At 47.6% G+C, this 20219-nt stretch overlaps 1 protein-coding gene across 1 annotated transcript in view; it reads left to right on the plus strand.

Moving 5' to 3' along the window:
* LOC117893291 (BAI1-associated protein 3) overlaps positions 1-20219 on the plus strand; it is a 44864-nt gene that overhangs the window by 21282 nt on the left and 3363 nt on the right. The window contains 9 exon segments of the mRNA XM_034799861.1: positions 5501-6321; positions 7892-8123; positions 11096-11336; positions 13561-13729; positions 15360-15425; positions 15428-15665; positions 16655-17167; positions 17229-17702; positions 18797-20186. Of these exon segments, the coding sequence (XP_034655752.1) occupies positions 5853-6321; positions 7892-8123; positions 11096-11336; positions 13561-13729; positions 15360-15425; positions 15428-15665; positions 16655-17167; positions 17229-17702; positions 18797-20186 (3792 nt within the window). The 5' untranslated portion in view covers positions 5501-5852.

The raw sequence follows: 20219 nt of genomic DNA on the forward strand, positions 1-20219 counted from the left end.
GGTTCCCCTGACTTACTCTGCCTGACTCTCGTAATTAGGCATCATGGTTACGCCTCACATGGCATACACGTAATTTGATAGTTTTAATTGGACATTCCACAGAGACACATAGAGAGCTGAAGTAGTGGTGGGGGCAAACTCTCCCTCCCTCTCTCTTTGCCATTTATATGAAAATTTTGATTGAAATGCCAGCCAATATTTAATTAGATCTTAAACTGAGCCACCACACACACACACACACACACACACAGAAAATACACCTTGGCACAGAAAGTTTTGACTTAAAGTTTCCCGCAAAAGTTGTAAGCTTCAACCTGCTCAGCCTTTTCTCAACTCTCTGCTGCGTTGCTACTCTGCTGCGTTGCTAATTAAAAGAAGAATTTCCCAAAGGCGGACAGGCACTGGGACCCTGAACCCTGGGAAACGTTTGCTTTTACTGGCAATTAATCAATACGGGATTTGTTGGAGCCTCGAGTGCATTGAGTGCACAGTTTTTGAAGCGCCCTTACCTCCCGCCCCGCCTGCCTTTGTAATTAATAGCTGATGAGACGGCTGCAGACGGGCCGGATAATTGAATTTCTGTTGCACTTGCCCCGAAAATTTCGTGTGTGTGTGTGTGTGTTGCCCAGTTTGTGCCTTAACAAATTAAGCAATTTGCACGACAGGCAGCCAAGCAGGATGGCAGGCAGGCAGGTGACCCTTCCTTGCTGAGCATTTATCAAAGGCAAGACAGTCCAGTCCTTGGGCTTCCGGTTTGGCACTTTTGCATGCTCGGGCCACATTACTCATGGCCTCCTTGGGCCGCTCATTGTGTATGGGCCTCCCAGAGTATTTGTCGTAGCTCTTGTTGCTGTTGCCATTGCTGTTTGTCCAGCTCCAGCATCTTGTAGTGCCACACAAAGGATCTGGTTTATTGCATTTGACAGTGGACCGCATGGTCGAAGGGAGTCCTTGTCCTTCTGCTACTTCTTCTTCTCAGGCTACATGCTGACTACAAATTGCCAAAGCAAACAAAGAGCTTGCTGAATGAAAGTGTGGAAAGTGATGCATATGCTGCACTCTGGTGATTTATGACGATGATGATGCCAATGCCAATGCTGATGATGCGGAAAAACGAGAAGCTCAACGAGAGTGGCCGTGGGTGCCAATCCTGCGCTATGGATTTCTCTTTCTTTCTCTCTCCCCTCTCTATTTTGCTCTGAGAAGTGCAAGGTATTTTTTTTCTGCATCGCATTTCAGGCAATTCACGCTCATTTCATCAACTATCCGTTGCCATGGATGCCTCCCCGTACTTAACTGATGTTTGACTGGTAATCTAGCAGCGTTTTTGCTCTCATTTGCGAGGATTATTACTGACACTGGATGCCTGGGATACTCGTCGTGCCATTATCCAATGGCTGGTGGCAATTAAATTACATTTTCCTCACAATTGTTGCACAGGCTCCAGCTTCAGCTCTCGCTCCAGCTCCGGCTTAGGTTTTTTGTTCTCCGGTGTCTCTTTTTCGCTGCCTGGCAGCTCGTGCATGAAGTAATTTATGTTTTTTTGCCACGCCCACTCACACACACACACACGCACACGACTAAGCAAGACATTTGAATGCCGCACATTTGTTTGGCTCACGGTTTCTCCTGTCCTGTCCCCCCCATTTGCCTTTTGAGATGTCGAATCTGGCATATCTGCCACAATGTAAATGAGGTTTTTGTTCCCCTTCTGCTGGTTTTCCAGCTACCGCTTTTTTTTTTTTTCTGGCGCCCTCCCCCAACCCCTGATCTTTAAAGCCACATATCATGTGGGGGGGACAGGACAGAACAGGACAGGAGTGAAAATAAATTTTATGCCACAGCATGCGTTGCCGTTTGTTGTTGAGCAGCTGCTTTGTCATTTTCACGTACTACCCTTAACCTCCAGTCGCAGGTTTTTTTCCCAGAACCACCCCAGCCACCCCGTCCTGGGCCTGGGGTGAGCTCCAACCACATTCATCTGCTGGTTGCCTTGGAAAAACTTGGCTTGGCGGAAAAAAATGACATAAAGCGACATAATAATTTCGCCTTTGAAATTGCCTTACAATTGCTTCTTTTTTTACCCCGCAGCTCGCGTGTGTTTGTGTGTGTGTGTGTGGATAGAGGGGGACTCCTTTCCTTGGGGGATTTGTGCCCAAGACCAGCTCATATTTAGCGGTGGCTTTGTGATCCCCTCAAGAGTAAAAGGGTATACGGTACATGTGAGGTGCCCGAGTGCGGTATATGAATATGAATACGAATTAAACTTATGTACGTCCAAAGGTTTATTACGACAGTTGATGAATGCAGAACCCTCGGCTATTCTGTAATGTATTCATATTCTTGTTTGTAGTACCCTTCCGGTAAGCGTATCTCAACTTCCACTGACTGAATCTCTGAAATTCTGTTTTCAATTTTCCATCTTCTTTTTTGGGTTTCTCAACTTTTTTCCACCGCAAGATTGTTGGCACAGGTGGGTGGGACTTATGAAATGTTTTTTAAATTGTGTTTGCATGTGAGTGTGTGTGGTAACCAAATCAACTCACAGAATGTGTCTAGAATTGACTGGAATACGGCAAACCAACAGAAGGCAGGAAGGAACCCTCATCTCTGGAGGGACAGCAAAAGATAATTATAGAAGGGGACAAAGGGAAAAGGGGAGAGCACGCGCAACATTGTCACAGTTCGCGCCGGAGTATATTCCGGAAGTCACATTAGTGCAATCCACATTTAATTTAGTTCTTTCCGCCCCAACCCCGCCCCTTAAGTCGAGGCAAAACTTTTGCCTATAAGGGTTGCTGTCAGCACACTCATCCTCGTGCAGGAAACTCCGAAACACACACACATGTCGCATACGCAATCATTAATAAAAACTAAATAGATTGAAGGAACAACGACACGGTTTGGCTCCTTCTTTATGGCATACATTAGTACTCCCCCGATGGGGGCTTGGCTTGGCTTGGCTAGTGACTAATTAATCTTAATTAAAGTCTAAGTTGGCTTCGCTTCCTCTTCCATCCACTCCCCCGTACCCATATGGTGCGGGGTGTGAGCCAGCTGTTGCTATTGCCATTGCCATCGTTTCCATTTCATTTAATTGCGATACATTTGTCTGTCGCCTAATGGCAACTTTACGTGCACCATATAAATCAACTTTTGTGCTTGGGTTGATTTATTTTTAGCATTTTCGAAAAGCACACAAAAACAGAAGCAAATCAGAACGCCAAAGAAAAGGAAGCTCTGGAGGGTCGAAGCTATTCGATACCCTTACAGCAACCCCAATGCTTGCCCTTCTGTAGTTAATATAAGGATGAATTTCAGACAAGATAGCAGCACAGATGGAGATCTAGTTTTCATGGAAACCACAAAATTACATTTCGTAGATAATAATCATGAATTTGCATTGCATTGCAAACATCTGTTCCAACTCATTATACGCTGCCCGGGAGTGGGGATGGTTGATGAAAACCAAACAACGTACCACCCAATCCGGACAAAGAGATAACAAAAATGGTTTGCAAATTATTTTCAGAGTCCGCTAATTATGGCACCAGCACAAGCGGGATAACATGCGAAAGCCAGAAGGGAAGTGGGCCGAGAGGGCGGGGGTGGGTCATGCATGAACGAGTTGATTACACACGAACACACTGGCTTACAAATGGCAATCATTGCTGCTGTTTTTGTTGGAGTTTTTGCTGCTACTGTCGCTGCTGCTGCTGCTGGTCTGTTTGCCAAACTGTAGCTGTGCTGTGTCCACTGCCACTGCTGCTGCTGGTGGGTGACTTACCCGCATTGCTTTTATAGCATTTAAAGCCACTCCACAGAGGCGCACGCACACAGCACAACATAATACCTTGCATTGTCCACGAGTGCGCTTAATCACACTGTTCAACGTGGCATTTGGGCTGAAAGTGTCCCCCAAATCAACTCGGATTTATGTTGTGGGTTGATAATGTAATTTACATCGCTAAGTCGACAACAATTCAATTTAATTAATATTTTATCAATGATCTTTGCCATGTGGTCTACTGTAGGGTCCCGTTGTTTTATCTTCGCTTGCCTTTGCGCTCTCTTCTTGTGTCTGCTTTCATGTAAACTGATGTTATTGATCTGGGCTGCTGCTCTCTCACGATTGCTTACTCTCTTGATTCTTTTACCGTTTCTACCTGCGGTCTGTCGACTGTTTGCTGTTGTTCTTGCTGTAAATGTCGTGTTGGATGCTCTCTGATTCTTGCTTTCTCTCTCTTGCACTTACGTACTCTCTTTTCTTAATCTCATGATATTTCATTCGTTTTCTATGATCGACGCTGCTGCTGTTTGCTTACATTCTGCTTCTGTTCGCAACTTAATCTCCTCTTTTGATTCCTAATTTTTTTACGTTTTTGAAGTAGAGTGTCCCGCTGCTAGCCACGTTTCCATGGCGAAATTGTGAATGAACTGTTTAGCCCGGTAAGCCAGTCACGTTTTGACCAAAATGGCCACAAACAAATACAAAAAAAAAACAGTGCCACGCGGCGTTCAATTTGCAATTTCATTTTCGCCCAGACGATTTGCTCATCCATAAATGAGGGCGAAAACCGGCAAACTAATTAATTAACTATTTTTGTGCTTGCTGCTGCGTTTATTTTTGGTCGTATAATTATTGTTATTAGTATTTTCTGGTGGCCAAAACCAGAGCTGAAATGGCAGCTAATTTACGACCCGTACAAGCCGGCAGCCAGGCAGGTGCTGCTGTATGGCCCAATTATTCATGCAGATCGATTAGCCGTGAACCCCGAAAATGGCTCATTAGGCCACCGGCTGATTAGACGTTAATTGGAAGAGGGGAATGAGAGCGAGTGCTTGGTGCGGAGGCGCAACTTCAAAAGAAATTCAATTAACAGGCATCGCCGACAAGTGAGCAAAACGATTCGTCCATTCAATCGAAGGATCCAACAGCGATTCACTTCATTCAATCGATAGATCCCAACAATGGTGTTCACAAATCAATCGATAGACCCAACAAAAGCCTAAATGCAATCGCCTCTCCCTTTTCCCCTGTATTTGCACAGGCTTCGGCTGGGCAAACAGTACGAACGGCTCCAACTAAAAGTCAACAAAAATGCTGACGTTTACGAATCGAAGGCAAATAGACAGGCAGGGAAATGACAGAAGTTGGAGAGGCGCTCTGGTCGGCAGTAACTGAAGAAGTTGACTTAATTAAGTTTTGTTTTTTGGCTCTCATTCATTTCCCCTAAAAAGTAGGCTATATAGAGTGGCTAAAGGAATCAACAGCTCAAGAAGAGAATCGAAAGGCACAGCACTCCAAGCCCCATTTGCTTTGGCCTATTCTAATTGCTTTTAATCTGAACACGAACATATTTATGAGCACCGTATATCCGTATTTAGAGCGGTCCTAAGCCTCAGAAGGAATTCAATTATTTCCAAAAATAACAACACACAAATCTCGTACTCTGGCAGAAGTTTCACCTTAAATAAACATTTCATTTCTTACTTCCAGAGCCGTCGAGAGCTGCCACCACGAAGGGAGGAGGACCAGAGCCTGCTGCCTAGGCCCCAAATCGGACCAATTTATAATTGTGAAACATAACGGACGCCAGATACAGATCCACAAGCAGTGCCAGTGCCAGTAACAGTACCAGTGCCAGAGAAAGCGAAAGAGCCAAGGCTTTGCATACGCAAAAAGTTTCCAAGTGATTAATTTCACAAAGGGATTCAACAGCATCAAGGGGAGCAGGAGCAGGAACAGGAACGGGAGCAGCAGCAGGGGTTGGAACAACTTAAGCCAATTACGCAAGTGATAAGAACGGAATAAAGCAAAGGCCGGGGCAGGGGCAACGCCAGATGCCGCCATGAGTTTCCTCAGCTCCATGCAGCAGTATGTAACAAGTGGCATCTCCAGTCTGGGACTCGGCAATCGACGCTTCTCCCTCTCCCGCCAGGAGTCCAGTGAACAGCAGTCGGGCGGCGTTGGGGGCGTACCACCTGGTGGAATTGCTGCCGCTACGCCTCTGCCGCCCTTTCCACCGCAGCAGCAGCAACAGCAGCCGCTGCCACTGCCTTTGCCACTTCAGCAACAACAGCAGCAGCAGCAACAACAATTGCTGTTGCAACAGCAGCAGCAACAGCCGGCACATGGCCACCCACCGCTTCAACAACAGACGAGCATTGGCAGTGGCCTGGGCCTGGGCCTAGGTGCAGCTGCCGTTTACGGGGCACCAGCAACACCCATCGCAGGCGTGGCAGCTACAGCAAGCGGCAGCACTTATCCATCCGGCGGCGTGGTAATCGGCAATCCGAATGCCACAAATCCGTTACTGGGTGAGTTTTGTGTGTATTTGCCTTAGATCGGGTAGGTTATGTACCTGCAAAAGGGTTTGTGGCAACTAATTGAGTTCCTAATGGCATCATAATTCCATCTAAATTGTAGAACTGCGATTCCTTCAAGTGGTTCAAAGAATCAGGCGGTTAAATTTCAATTCCCAAGTGGAATCTAGTGAATAAATCCCCCTAAAGAAAGTACAATTCATCGCAAAGTAAAGCTTACGTTCACTTTTACTTTTACCTTTGCTCCCCCACTTTCACTTTTCCATCAGCTGCCAAAACTTTGCGGTCTATAAACCCCCCAAAAACCACACACATAAGAACAATCTTTCTGTGTGTGTTTGTGGACCAACCAAAATGGGGGGAACATGGAAAAGTTTATTGAATCCGCCAGGCGTTATCGAGTCGCAATATGAAAATTACATTACATATCTTGGGCGCGTACGAGCACCAAATGCGACCAAAGTTTCGCTTTCGCAAATGTTTGGCCACGCCAACGCGTATGTATATGTATATGGTACATGAGGGTATCCACAAATGTACAGACAAATCCGCCGCTGCAGGGTGGAAGGAGGAGAGTAGGGATGGTGTTGCTGCCATGATGCTGGTGGAGCGAAAGCAATCAACATGCATATGTGACTTCTTGTGCGGCTTCTCGTGTTGGCTATGCAAAACTTGTTTGCCAAGCTAAACGATGTTCGGGTTGTTGTTTCTGTCGCAGTTGGCAAATGCAAACACATTTCAATGCCGCCAAGACAGTGCCATGCCGGAGAGCGTGTCCTGGCCACATAAACCGCCGACTGCTGAAACTATCCAGGCATCGACATGGATGGACTCGGTGGCATTTGCTTGAATTTTGATTCACTGGCGTCTCTGCAGCATTTGAATCAAAATTGAAATTGGCTTATCTTGTTGCACGAGCCACGAACGAGCGGTTTGTCCTGGCCAACAGACCACGGGCAAAATCTCTTCACCCAAAGCCATCAGTGTGTAAGCGCATTTGCTGTGCGAGTGGGTGTATGTGTGTGTGTGGCAGTTCTTTGGTTTCCAGTCCAGTCCAACTTTGAGTTTGGGAATTTTTTGCGAATGCTTTTCCCAGTAGCAGCCGCAGGGATCCTTTCCCCATACGTACCACAAAAAAAATCGTTCTTGCCGAAGCCGCAGAAATGGTTTGAACCCATCCTAGCTCTAAGTAGGGCTTCCACTCCCATTGTCCTTGTGGAGGGAACCAACTAGAAGACTGTGCAGGACTTTGTACAGAGCCATGAGTACGAGTGGGAGTCGCCGCAGCAGCCGCACAGATGCACGTCAAGGTTGCGGTTGCAGTGCCGTTTGCCTTGAGCATCACCTTCACGCCGCATGGACCACACCGCCAGCGCACTGCACATTGACTTTGACTGTTGGGGACTCGTTTCCCATTTGACTTTCGTGCCACATGGCCACACAGAGCTCTCGTACCTGCCCCACCATCAATTTGCATGTGTGTCGGAAGCTGTGGAGCTTCCATTGGTGGCTACCTGACTAATTTTTGCTACACAACTCAAAGCCTCTCTTTCTCTTTTCGCAGGTTATCCCAAAACTGGAGCTGGCGGCACCTCCGCATCCGCTTCCGGCAGCGGTGGCACACCCCAGTCCCGTCGTCAATCACGCGCCCTGGAATGCCTGGCCCCGCCGCGCACCGGCTCCTTCCGGCAACGCAATTCGCCGCTGCACCAAGTGGACCCACCGCCACGCCCACCGTTGGCCTTCTGCAAGCGTCGGCTCAGCTGGCCCGAGGTGGATCCACGCTCCAACTCTGGGTAAGTCCAACAGCATTCCAAAAGGGATGCATAACCTAATGCATAGTTGATGTGCGAGAAGGGCTGGGAGCCAGAGCTGCCCGAGAATGGATTTTCGAAATTAAATGTCTGTCTGAAACGGTGGCCGAAACGGGCCTAAACCCCGTCCGGAACATGTTTACTGGTGGTAATTAACCTTTAGATGGAAATGTTAATATTTTCCTCAACTTGCCGCCAGATATTTACACAGACATGCACACACGCACACAGATATGCCACCCACAGACTCACGCACGCACAGAGGTATTCGAATGTGAAATGCATAAATTAAACAGAGAGAGAGAGAGGGAGGGAGCTGGGGATAATGAGCGTCTTTGGGGATTTGAGGTCTGCTTCTGGGGCCATAAATAAGCAGCAGGAGCGGCAGCAGGAGGGCAGGCAGGCAGACAGGCAATCCTTAAAGTCACCACAGGGTGCACAGGTACAGGCTCAGAGAGCGGCTCAATGGAAATCTAAAATGAATTATTTACCAATTAATTAATGTACTTCAATTTCAGTTGTTTTCTCGATTTGTGTTTTTTTTTCGAATGCCCAAAAGAAAACTTTACCGCTCTCGACCTTCATAATTATGTAATTAGAAAAGTTCGTTGAGTTTTCCCGAAGAAACTTTCGCACCCACCTACAGAGTGGAGGGATTCTGCTGCTGCTGCTGGCCCGGCAACTTCCTTCGAATGCGGGCCAATCCTTTGAGTGTGGAAAAAGTTTTTGCCCATAACCTACATACACATAGAGCCCCCTCCAAACCCCATCAAAAAGCCCCTCTGCCACATGGAAAGTGTCTTGTTCTTGAGCTTGTTTAATGCTGCTTGTCTTGGGGTTGGGCACTCTGATTGCTCTTAACGAGCAAGAGAATCCTACCCAGCCCAGGTGCAACATCCTCCCAACCCAGCCAGCGCAGCAGCTGCAGCATCTTTGTGGCACACAAAGCGAACGAAGCGCCATCCACTTTGCATAATACGGCATCTGCTTAACCCGAGAATGTGCGCATAATGTGAGTGCGGATCACAGGTTACATTTAATTAAGCCCGAAATGAGATTTTCGGTGGAAAGAAAGCGCGACGCTGGCTTTGAGAAATATGTGTTTTTGATGATCAAAATGTGTGAAGAGTGCGCTCGAAGAGCGCTTTCATAAGGAGTTGAGGCATTCATTAGTCAAGTTAGCAGCCCCAAGGAGCTTCGAGAACTCCTCGAGCTTCTTTAATGAAGTGTGAAAGTAGCTCGATTTATTTTCTTTATTAATGAAGCCAAGGAATTGCCTTGCGGCCTGCCAACTTCTGTTATTTGCTGTCCGCTGTCCAGAGCTGCCATGCACATTCGAAACTAGCCTCTGACCGCACATTTTTCCGCATAATTTATCAGTAAAACCCCAACAATTACTCGGCTTATTAATATCCAATTGATACACGAATTCTCATATTTTATGCATCAAATGTTAATTGGAGCGAAATTAGTTTGTCGCCACACATCCATTAAAGTTGAGTAAAGAGAATCAAATTACCCAGCAAAAACTCTATTCAATTAAATATCAGGCACACGCAAAAAATTAATTCATCATAGCACAATTTATTCATCATCAATTTAAGTGCATTTTCTGAGAAAGTTATAAACAAAATAATAATAAATAATTAGTGTCAAAGTTTGGGTTCGCACAAAACTTTGTAACCTCGAGAATGATTTTATTTTTTGCGTACCTTCAAGTTAAATATAAAATAAACATTTTGCGACAAAATAAATACCAAACTAAAACTTTTTTAGGGCCCCAAAGAAAAAACATGACAGTGAGAAAATTGTGGGAAAAAATCTTAAAAATTGAAACCGAAAATTGAGTGTCTCTGAGAGCGATGAAATCACAAAGCAAAGCACAGGCAGCGACGAAGGAAAATAAAACAGCAAAATAAACAACTGCGCGGAAAAGTTTGAAATTAAATTTTTCACAAAACTTTTCCCTGGGAGAGAGGGAGAGGGGCACAGTGCGGTCCTCCGGTACAACTTCAAACAATGCAGTTAGTGTCCTGGGCAGTCCTGTCTGCCCAGTGTACCCTATCATTTACGACAATTACGTTGACCATTTTCACACGCCCTACCCACACATAACTCCCACACACACCCACGGAGAGGTGTTCGCAAAAAGTGTTGCCTACATTTCAGGGTGTCGACAGAAAGTGTTGCCGTTGCCGTTGCCTTTGCCTACTGTGAGGACTCATCGCTTGGTTTTATTTTTTTTTGTCTGCCCCATAAAAGTAACGTAAACGTAAAAAATCATCAACGCCGGCGACAAAGTTAAGCCGCTTAGCTGTTTCCCGTGCTGAGTGCGCAAAGTTTTGCTCAACTTTTTCCTGCCACATCTGCTCGGATAGGGGATTTGCCCCACAGATTTGATGGCATGGGAGTGTGTCTGTTTGGCTGTAGCCTGTGTGTGTGTGTGGGTGAGGCATGCAAATCAAATGATTAGGTTGAGCATCCCAGCTATCGTGTCTAGGCCTAGTTAGGACCTTTCCTCCCCCCGCCACACACTCGCACACTGAAACTTTCAATCAAATATGCAAACTTCTGAATATTTGTATACAATTAGCGGCTCAGGGCGAGATTGGGGCGGGCATGCAGCGAATGGTACGAGAACGGGGTGCGGGGTATGAGATACGAGGTCCAAGGGTAGCGTAGTCCGGGCAACAGGCGACCGGCGACCCTTATCAATGTTGAAATAGGTACGGCACGGACTGTGCCACATTTATACGCTGAGAAGAGCATATTGACAGTGCCAATTAAAGTCAGACACCGAACTGACAGGGACAGGCAGTCAATTTGAATATTCTTTGATACTACTCGTACCGAATGGAGGCCCCTACCTCCCTCCCTCCCTCTTTCTATTGCACATATGGATAACCCCTTACTTTATCGGTTCTCTTTTTTGCTGTTGTTGTATTTCAATACAGGGTACAGGAAACGGATGGCTCGTATTTTGAGAACTTTACATCGCTCGGCTGGAAACGTGAAAATCGTCGCATGTCAGCCACGCGTGCCGCCGAAGCACGTGCCGAGGCTAATCCCGAGAATGAACGTGATCCGCCGGCACCCGAGGAGTCCATTGACCGCCAGGACGAGAAGGAGAAGCTCTATGCGGAGGTCTTGCATACCATTGCCAATACGGTGGGCGCACCCGCACCGGGCGGACAGGTAAGTGGCTCCGAGATAAATCAATATTGCTGGTGGTGAGGGGCTAGTTCCTCGAGGGGAGGTTCAGAGTTGAATGAAATTATGATTTAGGCGTCCGAGAGAGAATGGGAGAAGTTATGCAAATAGTTACAAATTATACAATTTAAGGCAATTTCGGGGAGATAACCCGACACACACAGAGATACAAATAGACTTATGGCTGGGCCCCGGAGCAAGGATGCAAAATGATTGAAAGGCTTAATCGGGCACATTAGGGGTCCGTAAGACGTTTTGCAATTTGAATGATTAATATCTGGGTTAACCCCAAGGCGCAACCTCTCCACATGCCACATCTGGCAGGGAACTCAATTTCTTTTGACCGGCTCTCGAGCTTATGTTTGTGAGGTGGAGGGTTGGGAAATTCAATTAAAAATTTTGCTACTTTTTCCTCCTCATTGATGATTGCCATTTGAAAAGGAATTTTCCAATATTTTCGCCATATTTTTCCGCCGGCTACGGGCGTCGTCTGCCGCCTGCCTTAACACGAGTTCATTTTTCAATTATCGTTTTTAATTTAAGAGTAAGAAAATTGTTAGACGCCATGCCCCACCCCGTGCCACCGCCCAGTGCACAACTAATGAAACTGGAGCTTCAGTCCCAGAGGGCGGGGCAGCAGGGGCACAGCTGGGGTAGTGGCGAGGCACTGATGAGAAGCAAGGTTACGCCAGCATAATAAAAGTTTCCTGCTAGTCCTAGTAAGCGGAAAATACGCGCTCGTCCTGCTGTGATTGAGTTGAAACTGGTCAAATCTCGCGGGTCCCCGCAAAGCGGATAGAGAGACGAGAGAGAGAGAAAGTCGGTAAAGAAAGTTATTGCCTTGCACAGTCTCAATGGGGGACGACGGTGCCCTTTCCCCTTTCCGCCGCCTTGCCCTGCTTTAGTTTGTTGGCCATTTTTGCATTTAATGGTAAATAATTACAAGTAAATGCGATTTGCTCGGCCATCAGAGGGTTAAACCTTTACTAATGGAAATTAATGAAAAGAAAAAAATATAAAATAAAAGAAATAAGAAAAGGAAAGAAATCCAAGAAAGTTTCTGCAGCAGGGACTCAATCTTGAAGGTTGCCCCGTTATAATCAGGCCAAAGGGGGAGCAAATGAAAAGAAGGATTAGTTACAATTATAATGAGCTGATGAAAAACTTACTCGTCGGAGAAGAAGGAACAAAAGTTCGTTTGTTCGTTGTTTTCGTTTTGGTGCAGGCATCGAAGTGGGAAAAATACCAATTAGCAGGGATTGCATTTGATTTTAATGTCGATTACTTTAAAATTCTATTCATTTGTGCTTCAATTATGAACACCAATCCAAACCCGATGGCATTACTTTCTTTAATATATTTTACCATTAAAAATCTATTTTTAAATGCCATAATTTAAATGCAAATTAATTTCGTAAATTACCAAAAGAATATTCAATCCAATCATTCGTTGTCTTCGAGACTTGAATATCATATCAAATGTTTTCTAATCATTATTCAAACCAAGGATCCAAGAGAAACAAATATTTCAGAAAGTTTAATAAAAATACACAAAAATTTAATTGGATTTTGAAAATATTTGCAACAAAAGTCTGAAACTTGAACCACCCTCCTCGGTATCCAAGTCGAATTAATGGCCTCATAATGAAGTTTCCCCATATTTTTGACTGCAGGTCCAGGCAATCAAATTATAATAACAGCCTCTACCCCGCCCTCCGCCGTAGACCAGTAGTGGGGCAGGGGCAGGGGGCAGGGGCGGGGACGTTGTGTGATGAAAGCGTTACGCGAACCGTGATCGAAATCAAAAGTCGAGAGGCTAATAAATTCAACGCAAGATAAATCAATAGAGATGAGAGAAAATAAGAAAAGAGAACAAAAAGTAAACGAAAAACGAAAAAAGAAAACGAAAAATGTTTTGCCAGCCAATAAATGAAATTTTCTTTTACTTTGGCACTTCGCAACGGGGCAAAATATGCAAATTTTTTCAATTTTAATGATATTATAATTTTGTTTACTCGCAAATATTTACAAATAAATGACAGTATAATTAAATGAAATGAGAATACATTCTGCTCTCCCTCTCCCTATGGCAACACGTAATTTGGCTCATATGGAAAATCTGCTTCGTCTTTGGCTTCCTTTCCGTCTGCTCTGAATGGTTGCTGGATGCTGGCTGTTGGCTGTTGGCTGTTTGCTGGATGGTACACAGTTTGCACATTACAAGGATGAGATGTATCTGCATGCACAGCGCGCCTTTGGTGTCAATCCGGATCGTCATTATCGCCTGCTGCATGCCTCCGCCGAGGATAAACCCAGGATAATCGTACTCTCTGCGGTGGTAATCGAGGCTGATGGCCTGGAGGCAAAGGATGCCAATGGTAAGAGCTCACACCCCCCACTTGACACCTCGTACTCCGCACCGATGTATCAATCCATCTATATATGTATATTCCATACAATATATATGTATCCTCCAGCCTCCCCTCTACCTTCTCTTGTGTTGTCGTCTGTAAATATTTTTAGTTTGTAAATTGATTTTGCGGCTACTGCGGTAATTGCATTATGAATTGTATGCGTGTGTACGTGTGTCGGTGTGTGTGTGTGTGTGTGTGCCTGGGCAAATCAAAAAGCCAAACGAGGCATCCATAAACTGTGGCAGCATGTGCGTTGACTATTTCCTTCAATTATAGTATATTTTCTTCGCTTTTCTTTCGCATTTTTTTGTGGGTTCTGCCTGGCTCACAGCTACAGTTTTGCTTATGCCCACTGCCTGGTCTCTCGCATCTGTCTCTGGGTCCACAACTCCCAGCTCCCCCAGCTTCAGTGTTCGTTCAATAAATTTGCAATTTAATGCTTCCCATTTTGTTCATTATGCTCGAGAGCAGAGCATGGCAGACCAGAACTGGGAGCATGAGCTGGTGCTCCTCCTCCTCCCGCTGCTTTTGCCACAGCCACATCGAAGGCAACGCAATTTCGCATTTTAATGTGCTCAAGGATGTGTAAGGAATACGCTGAGTGCTCCTTCGTCTACTTCTACTTCTGTTTGAGCATTTTTTTCTTTCGTTTCTGCCCAGTCCTAGTAGTGCAGTGTTAGTGCCGTCTGCCATCTGCTAAATGTACTGATGACGGCTCCCGTCTTGCCAGAGCAGCAGGCAGGAGTCAGCGGGTGGCATGGTATTCCAGGCAGAAGTGTGAGTGAGTGGGGGAGAGGTTAAGTTTGTGGCTCTGGGCAGATGGCAAACAACTCGTTGCCAATGAAACGTGGCCGATGAGAATAGGCGACTGGCCTTTGTTTGGGCCATTCTCGATTGGCAAATAAGCTGCCAAAGCGGAGAATCGGGGTGCTCGGCTTGGGCTCAGTTTTCATTAGCAGCCATTGATTCCCTTTGGCCTGGTCAAGCATGAAAGCCAGTAACACAATTGGTCATTACAATGAGTGCGGCTGCTGCTGCTGCCGCTTCCAAATGAACCATTTCTGTGGGGTAATCGCTTTACGAGCGCAATCCCCAGCCAAAAGCTGAACTGATTTTGGTGCAGATCCTGGGCCTCCATCATAATACCTTAAACTTTCACCCGAAACTCAATGCCATTTCCCACTGCGACCGTTCAGCATTCGAGTTTTCCATTTTTCGGCTCTTCATAAATAATCTTAATCTCGGGCGCTTGGCATCTGTTCTGCATTGATGGCGAATGGCCGATGGCCCCCGTGCGTTAATCACGGCTACTCAATAATTGAGCGGCACTTTATGCAAATGAAATGTTAATCATACGCAATGTGTGACTGCCAGCAGCTGACACCGTAGCCTGGCCTACCTTCCCCTGAAGGGCAGCCCCATTAATTGGCCTTTAATGTCATTCGGGCGAGCACTTCATTAATGCTGCACCATTTCTCACTTTCCTTTCCCTTCCCCTCTCTCCCTCTCTTTTTCTCCTTGTTCCTTGACATCTTTTATTCCACTGATACACTCTCTCTGCTTCTGTATATCCAATTATTTATTGGTCCCGCAGGTTTCTCGGATCCGTACTGCATGCTGGGCATCCAGCCGGACGGTGACGGTTGTCCGCCCGTGTCGCCGCGCCGCTGCCGCCGACACCGCGCGCCCTATCGGCGGACATGAGCGGTGGCTTTGACAACAGTGCCACGGACTCGCCGCCACACCGAAAGCATAGCTTCCGGCTGAGCTTCAAGCGGCGGGAGGCGGGTCGACGGGAGCAGCGCGACTCACTGGGCGGACCGGTGCCAGCGAAGCTCATCAAGGCGACCAGCATCAAGCCGCACACGCTGACCCCCAAATGGAATGAGAAGTTCAAATTGTAAGTGAATCAAATGGACAGGACTGAAAGTGAAGTGCTCTGGAGTGGGGACCTTTAGAAATTGTTTTACCAAATCAAATGGAGGGCCACGGCACACTTAATGGCGGGGATTTGTAACGAATTATTCAATTACTGCCGCGCGCTCTCTCTCTAAACTTGTAAATGCTTGAAATTTCATCTGCAAAAAGCAAAGTGGGTTTTCAGACTTCATTAACGCTCGACTGGTTGATAAATGTGGCTCACACTCGGGGGTGGCGGAGGAAACGGGCCAGACAACCAGGAAGGATCTCTGTCGCATGCTAAACGATTCGAATCCCCCAAGTACCGAACGTAATTTACGAGTTGTAAGCAATACGGAGAAAGAAATCCATTTAAATTGAAACACAAATGCATAAGAAAGATGCCCCATAAAAATGCAATCAAATTTATGTTGCAATTGCAATAAAAACAGAACAGCAAAGAGCGACAAGCGACCAACACAAGTCGAAGGTTAGATACACTCTAAAAATTGTCTCAGTATTATTTCGCGCCTGTCTGAAAACTCCATTCATAGCCAATTCCCTGAAATGTCCAATTACGAAAGATTGACCTTTGCGAGAAGCGCCTTTCAGTAATGAAATATGAAACCATTCAATTATTAAAATTGAAATATAAATACATGGCACATTCGTGAACATTAAAAAAGGTTTCCCCCTATTGAAATACGAGTACTCGTACTCGTAATTTCCGAGAAATATATTCAGCCAGCGTCAGAGAGTATTTCCAATTTAAAAGCAAAATATAAATCTTGTAATAAATTAAATGGAGCAGCAAAGCTCGGGGCCATATACCAAGAAATCTATGAACATGTGCTAACATTTGTTGGCACATAAAATACAACAAAAAAATGGAAAGCAGCACAAGAACTTCCACAGGATATATGGGCAGCCCATAAACAGAGTTCACAGCTCACACACAAACGCCAATCTTTTTTGTTTTGTCGCCTGCAGTGACATAGATGACATCAACACGGACACCTTTCACCTGGACATTTGGGACCACGATGACGAGAGCTGCGTCCTGGACGCCGTCTCGCGACTGAACGAAGTTCGTGGCGTGCGCGGCTTGGGGCGCTTCTTCAAGCAGGTCTGCCAGTCGGCGCGTCAGGGCTCCCAAGACGATTTCCTGGGCTCGGTGAATATAGCCATTTCGGATATACCCTCAACGGGCCTGGATGCCTGGTTCAAGCTGGAGGCACGCAGTCATCGCAGCACCGTGCAGGGACGCATACGGCTCAAGCTGTGGCTCTCGACACGCGATGATCGGGGCAATATCGCGGAGGAGAATCACGAGCACCAGATGCACAAGGTCGAGCAGCTGCAGATGGTGTTCATGCAGCACGAGGTGACCACCCACGAACCATCGTGGACCTGGTGCGGAGACCTGCCGGGTCCGGCCCTCACGATACTCCATCAATTGGCCGTGCAGGGGGATCTCTCGGATTTGCATTGCGCCATGGCCAGGTGAGTTATCAAGGGAAAAGGGAAGCTAACTCTTCCAGCTATTAATGCTTCTTCCTTTCAGATATGTGGCTGCTGCCAAGCTGAATCGTTCGACGCCATTGGACCCAAAGTTCCTCCATCGTCTGCTGGGCGATGTGGAGAAGCAATGGAACCAGCCCAATCAGGAGGCATTGAGTCGCGATCTGGAACAGTGGCTGGCCGAGGCGATGAATGGGTTTGTGGAGCGTTCGCTGAACCAGATCCGACGGCACAGGGACATCTTTCCGGCCCTGAATCCGCCCTCGCTGATACGCCTGGAGTTCCTGCTGCGCTGCCTGGGATTGCTCGGCTCGATGCGGGCCTTTCGCGCCGTCTGCCCCTTCAACAAGGGCGTACGCGGCGAGGTGGTGAACGCCCTGCGCAAGGGCTCCATAATGTGGGGCCAGAATGTGCTGCGCGAATCGCAGTGCTTGCCCAATCCATTATCGAACTTCGTAACAACATTAACGGCCGACATCCAGCTGGGACAGACGTATTACCATGCCCTCTTTGACAAGTGAGTACTCGCAGGAATCCGGATCAGTTGTCTTAGTTATATAGGTTCCAGTCGGTTAGCGTTCCGCCCCATCATTAGATTAAGTAAGTATCCCGGACACGTGTCGCCCATAAAAAGCAAGCTGCAAGGTATCTGTAGCTATCCACTCGCCTGGCACTCTACAAATACCATTTCGAAAAGCAGTTTAGGAAAACAAGCAGCGAGGGTCGTGGGTCGTGGGTCCACGCACTGCACTGCTCTCTCTCTCTCTCTCTCTCTCTCTCTCTTTTTCTGGCTATCCAAGCTGACCAATGTTGACCCAATTGAATTGACGTCATTTCGATTTGAACTTATCCGCAATCGGTGTCCGGGGGCGAACCACTTTACAGTCGCTGCTCTCTAATCAGTTTGAGCATTTGTCAAATGCCACGACGACTCAAAGCTCATAAAGCTAACGAGCCATAATGAGGGCCACAAAATGTTGTCATGACAGATGGCCCGTAGCGTTTGCTGGGCGTGCTCCTAGCGCTCACAGAGGAGTGGCATCCCCTTGGAAAGGTTACAGATAGTTTCCTCAGGGAACTGCTGCCATCGTAAATGAGGTAATATATTGATCAGCACAACGATACAGATCACGTTGCACCATTAGGTGCTGCTCCACACTTCTGGATGCATGGTTCCGCATCTTTGGCCCTCTCAAGGCGGACTAATCAGTCACATATTTGCCAGTTAGCGGGGCCATAAAAGAACCTTAATGAGGACATCAAGTGGCTTACACACATAAGCCTCAAATTAATTGCGCTGTCATAAAAATGCTCTCACGTTGCTGCCCCGAGCGCCGGACAGGCGGTCAGGAAAGGATGGAACGGGAGACTGCACAGTGCGGACAGCATTCTGACGAGGCATTTAACAAACATCAAGTCCGGAAGCCGTCAGAGAAAGTGTTGAGTGGCGAGGCATTAGCTGAAATTTAGTTACCAGTTAGCCAGGGTCTGTCCCATGCTAATTGCGGCTTTTGGCTTTAAACTGAGAGCCTTTGAGCCATCATTTGTCTGCCTGCCGGAACTCCAGCTCAACTCCATTATACCCCCTCCCGTTTTGTTTCTCTTTCCCAGCACGAATGGCATTCAATACTTCAGCATTATCTACAAACAATACGATGCGATGGTGGGCGAGGAGCTGTACAGCCGCATGGCCGCCGGCCAGGTGCCCGGGGTGCGGATGAACCTGTCGCAGTATGCCGTGCTCGAGGGCGATGCGGAGCCGGTGGACACGAAGCCGTTTGAATTGTTTCTCGCTCTGCAGGAGTTTTGTCATTTGAAACGACACCTGTCCGCCCAGCCACAGCCGCCGGAGAAGCCGCTGGCCCTGAGCAACAGCCACGAATGGTTCATCCCCACCTTTGAGCGCTGGATGATGGTGAGCAAGGCGAAGGCCCTGCAGCGCATCCGAGCAGCCATCCGCATGGACGCCATCTGTGAGGGCGAACGCATCGTTAGGTACAGCAGCTCCTCGGTGGACACGGCCAGCACGCTGCTGAACATCAAGGAGTTCTGGAAGGTCATCAACTGGCCGGACGAGGACACGGCCATCATGCTGGAATCGCAGCTCATCGATGTGGTATGCTCGGCGGCCATGCACTACTGCGACCTCATCCACACTGCGCTGGCAGACAGCGGCTACTACGAGCAGCAGGGTCCATTCCGCTGCTCGGACGACATGTGCGTGACCGTGAACAATGTGGAATATGTGCGCCGCACCCTGGCCGAGTTCCGCTCCGATGAACAGCCCCTGGAGGAGTCGGCGGACAACCTGCTCGAGTCCAGCCTGACTCACATGGAGAATCGCACGGAGCGCATCCTCTCGAAGCTGGCTCCGCTCATGCAGATGTCGCTGCAGAAGGCCATGTTCCACCTGGCCTGGTCACCAGATTCCCTGCCTGCAAATCAGGCGATTGTGCCGCTGCTGGAGTACTTGGACTGCCACCTGGCGGCCCTCAACAGCGCCCTGCTCACCAAGAACTTCAACCGTTCGCTGCGTTTCATCTGGAAGACGGTGCTGGGCGAGATGTCCCGCCAAATGGAGACGGGCGATGAGACGGACAAGCCGACGCATTTCCACAAACGGCTCTACGAGGCGCTCCAGCTGCTGGTGGACTTCTTTCATGCCGAGGGCCAGGGCCTGCTGCTGGAGTGCCTGCACACGGACGACTTCTGGCGCATCGAGCAGCGGCTGCAGTTCCACAAGACGGACACGGACCGGCTCATAGACATGTTCTACATGAATCGCTTGCGGGAGCAGCTGATGGCCGTGTGTCCCAGTCCGTATGGTTCACTGGCCGTGCGGGCCTACTTCAATCACGATTCGCTGTGTGTGGAGGTTCTGCATGCCCGCGATGTGGTGCCATTGGATCCGAATGGTTTCAGCGATCCGTTTGTGGTGATTGAGCTGCTGCCACGAAGGATATTTCTGCACTGCATGGAGCAGCAGACGAATGTGCACAAGGTACGATAACTGTCTCCTAATTCTAGGGATGAT

The sequence above is a fragment of the Drosophila subobscura genome, chromosome J (genome assembly GCF_008121235.1).
Source record: "Drosophila subobscura isolate 14011-0131.10 chromosome J, UCBerk_Dsub_1.0, whole genome shotgun sequence".
Classification (NCBI taxonomy): domain Eukaryota; kingdom Metazoa; phylum Arthropoda; class Insecta; order Diptera; family Drosophilidae; genus Drosophila; species Drosophila subobscura.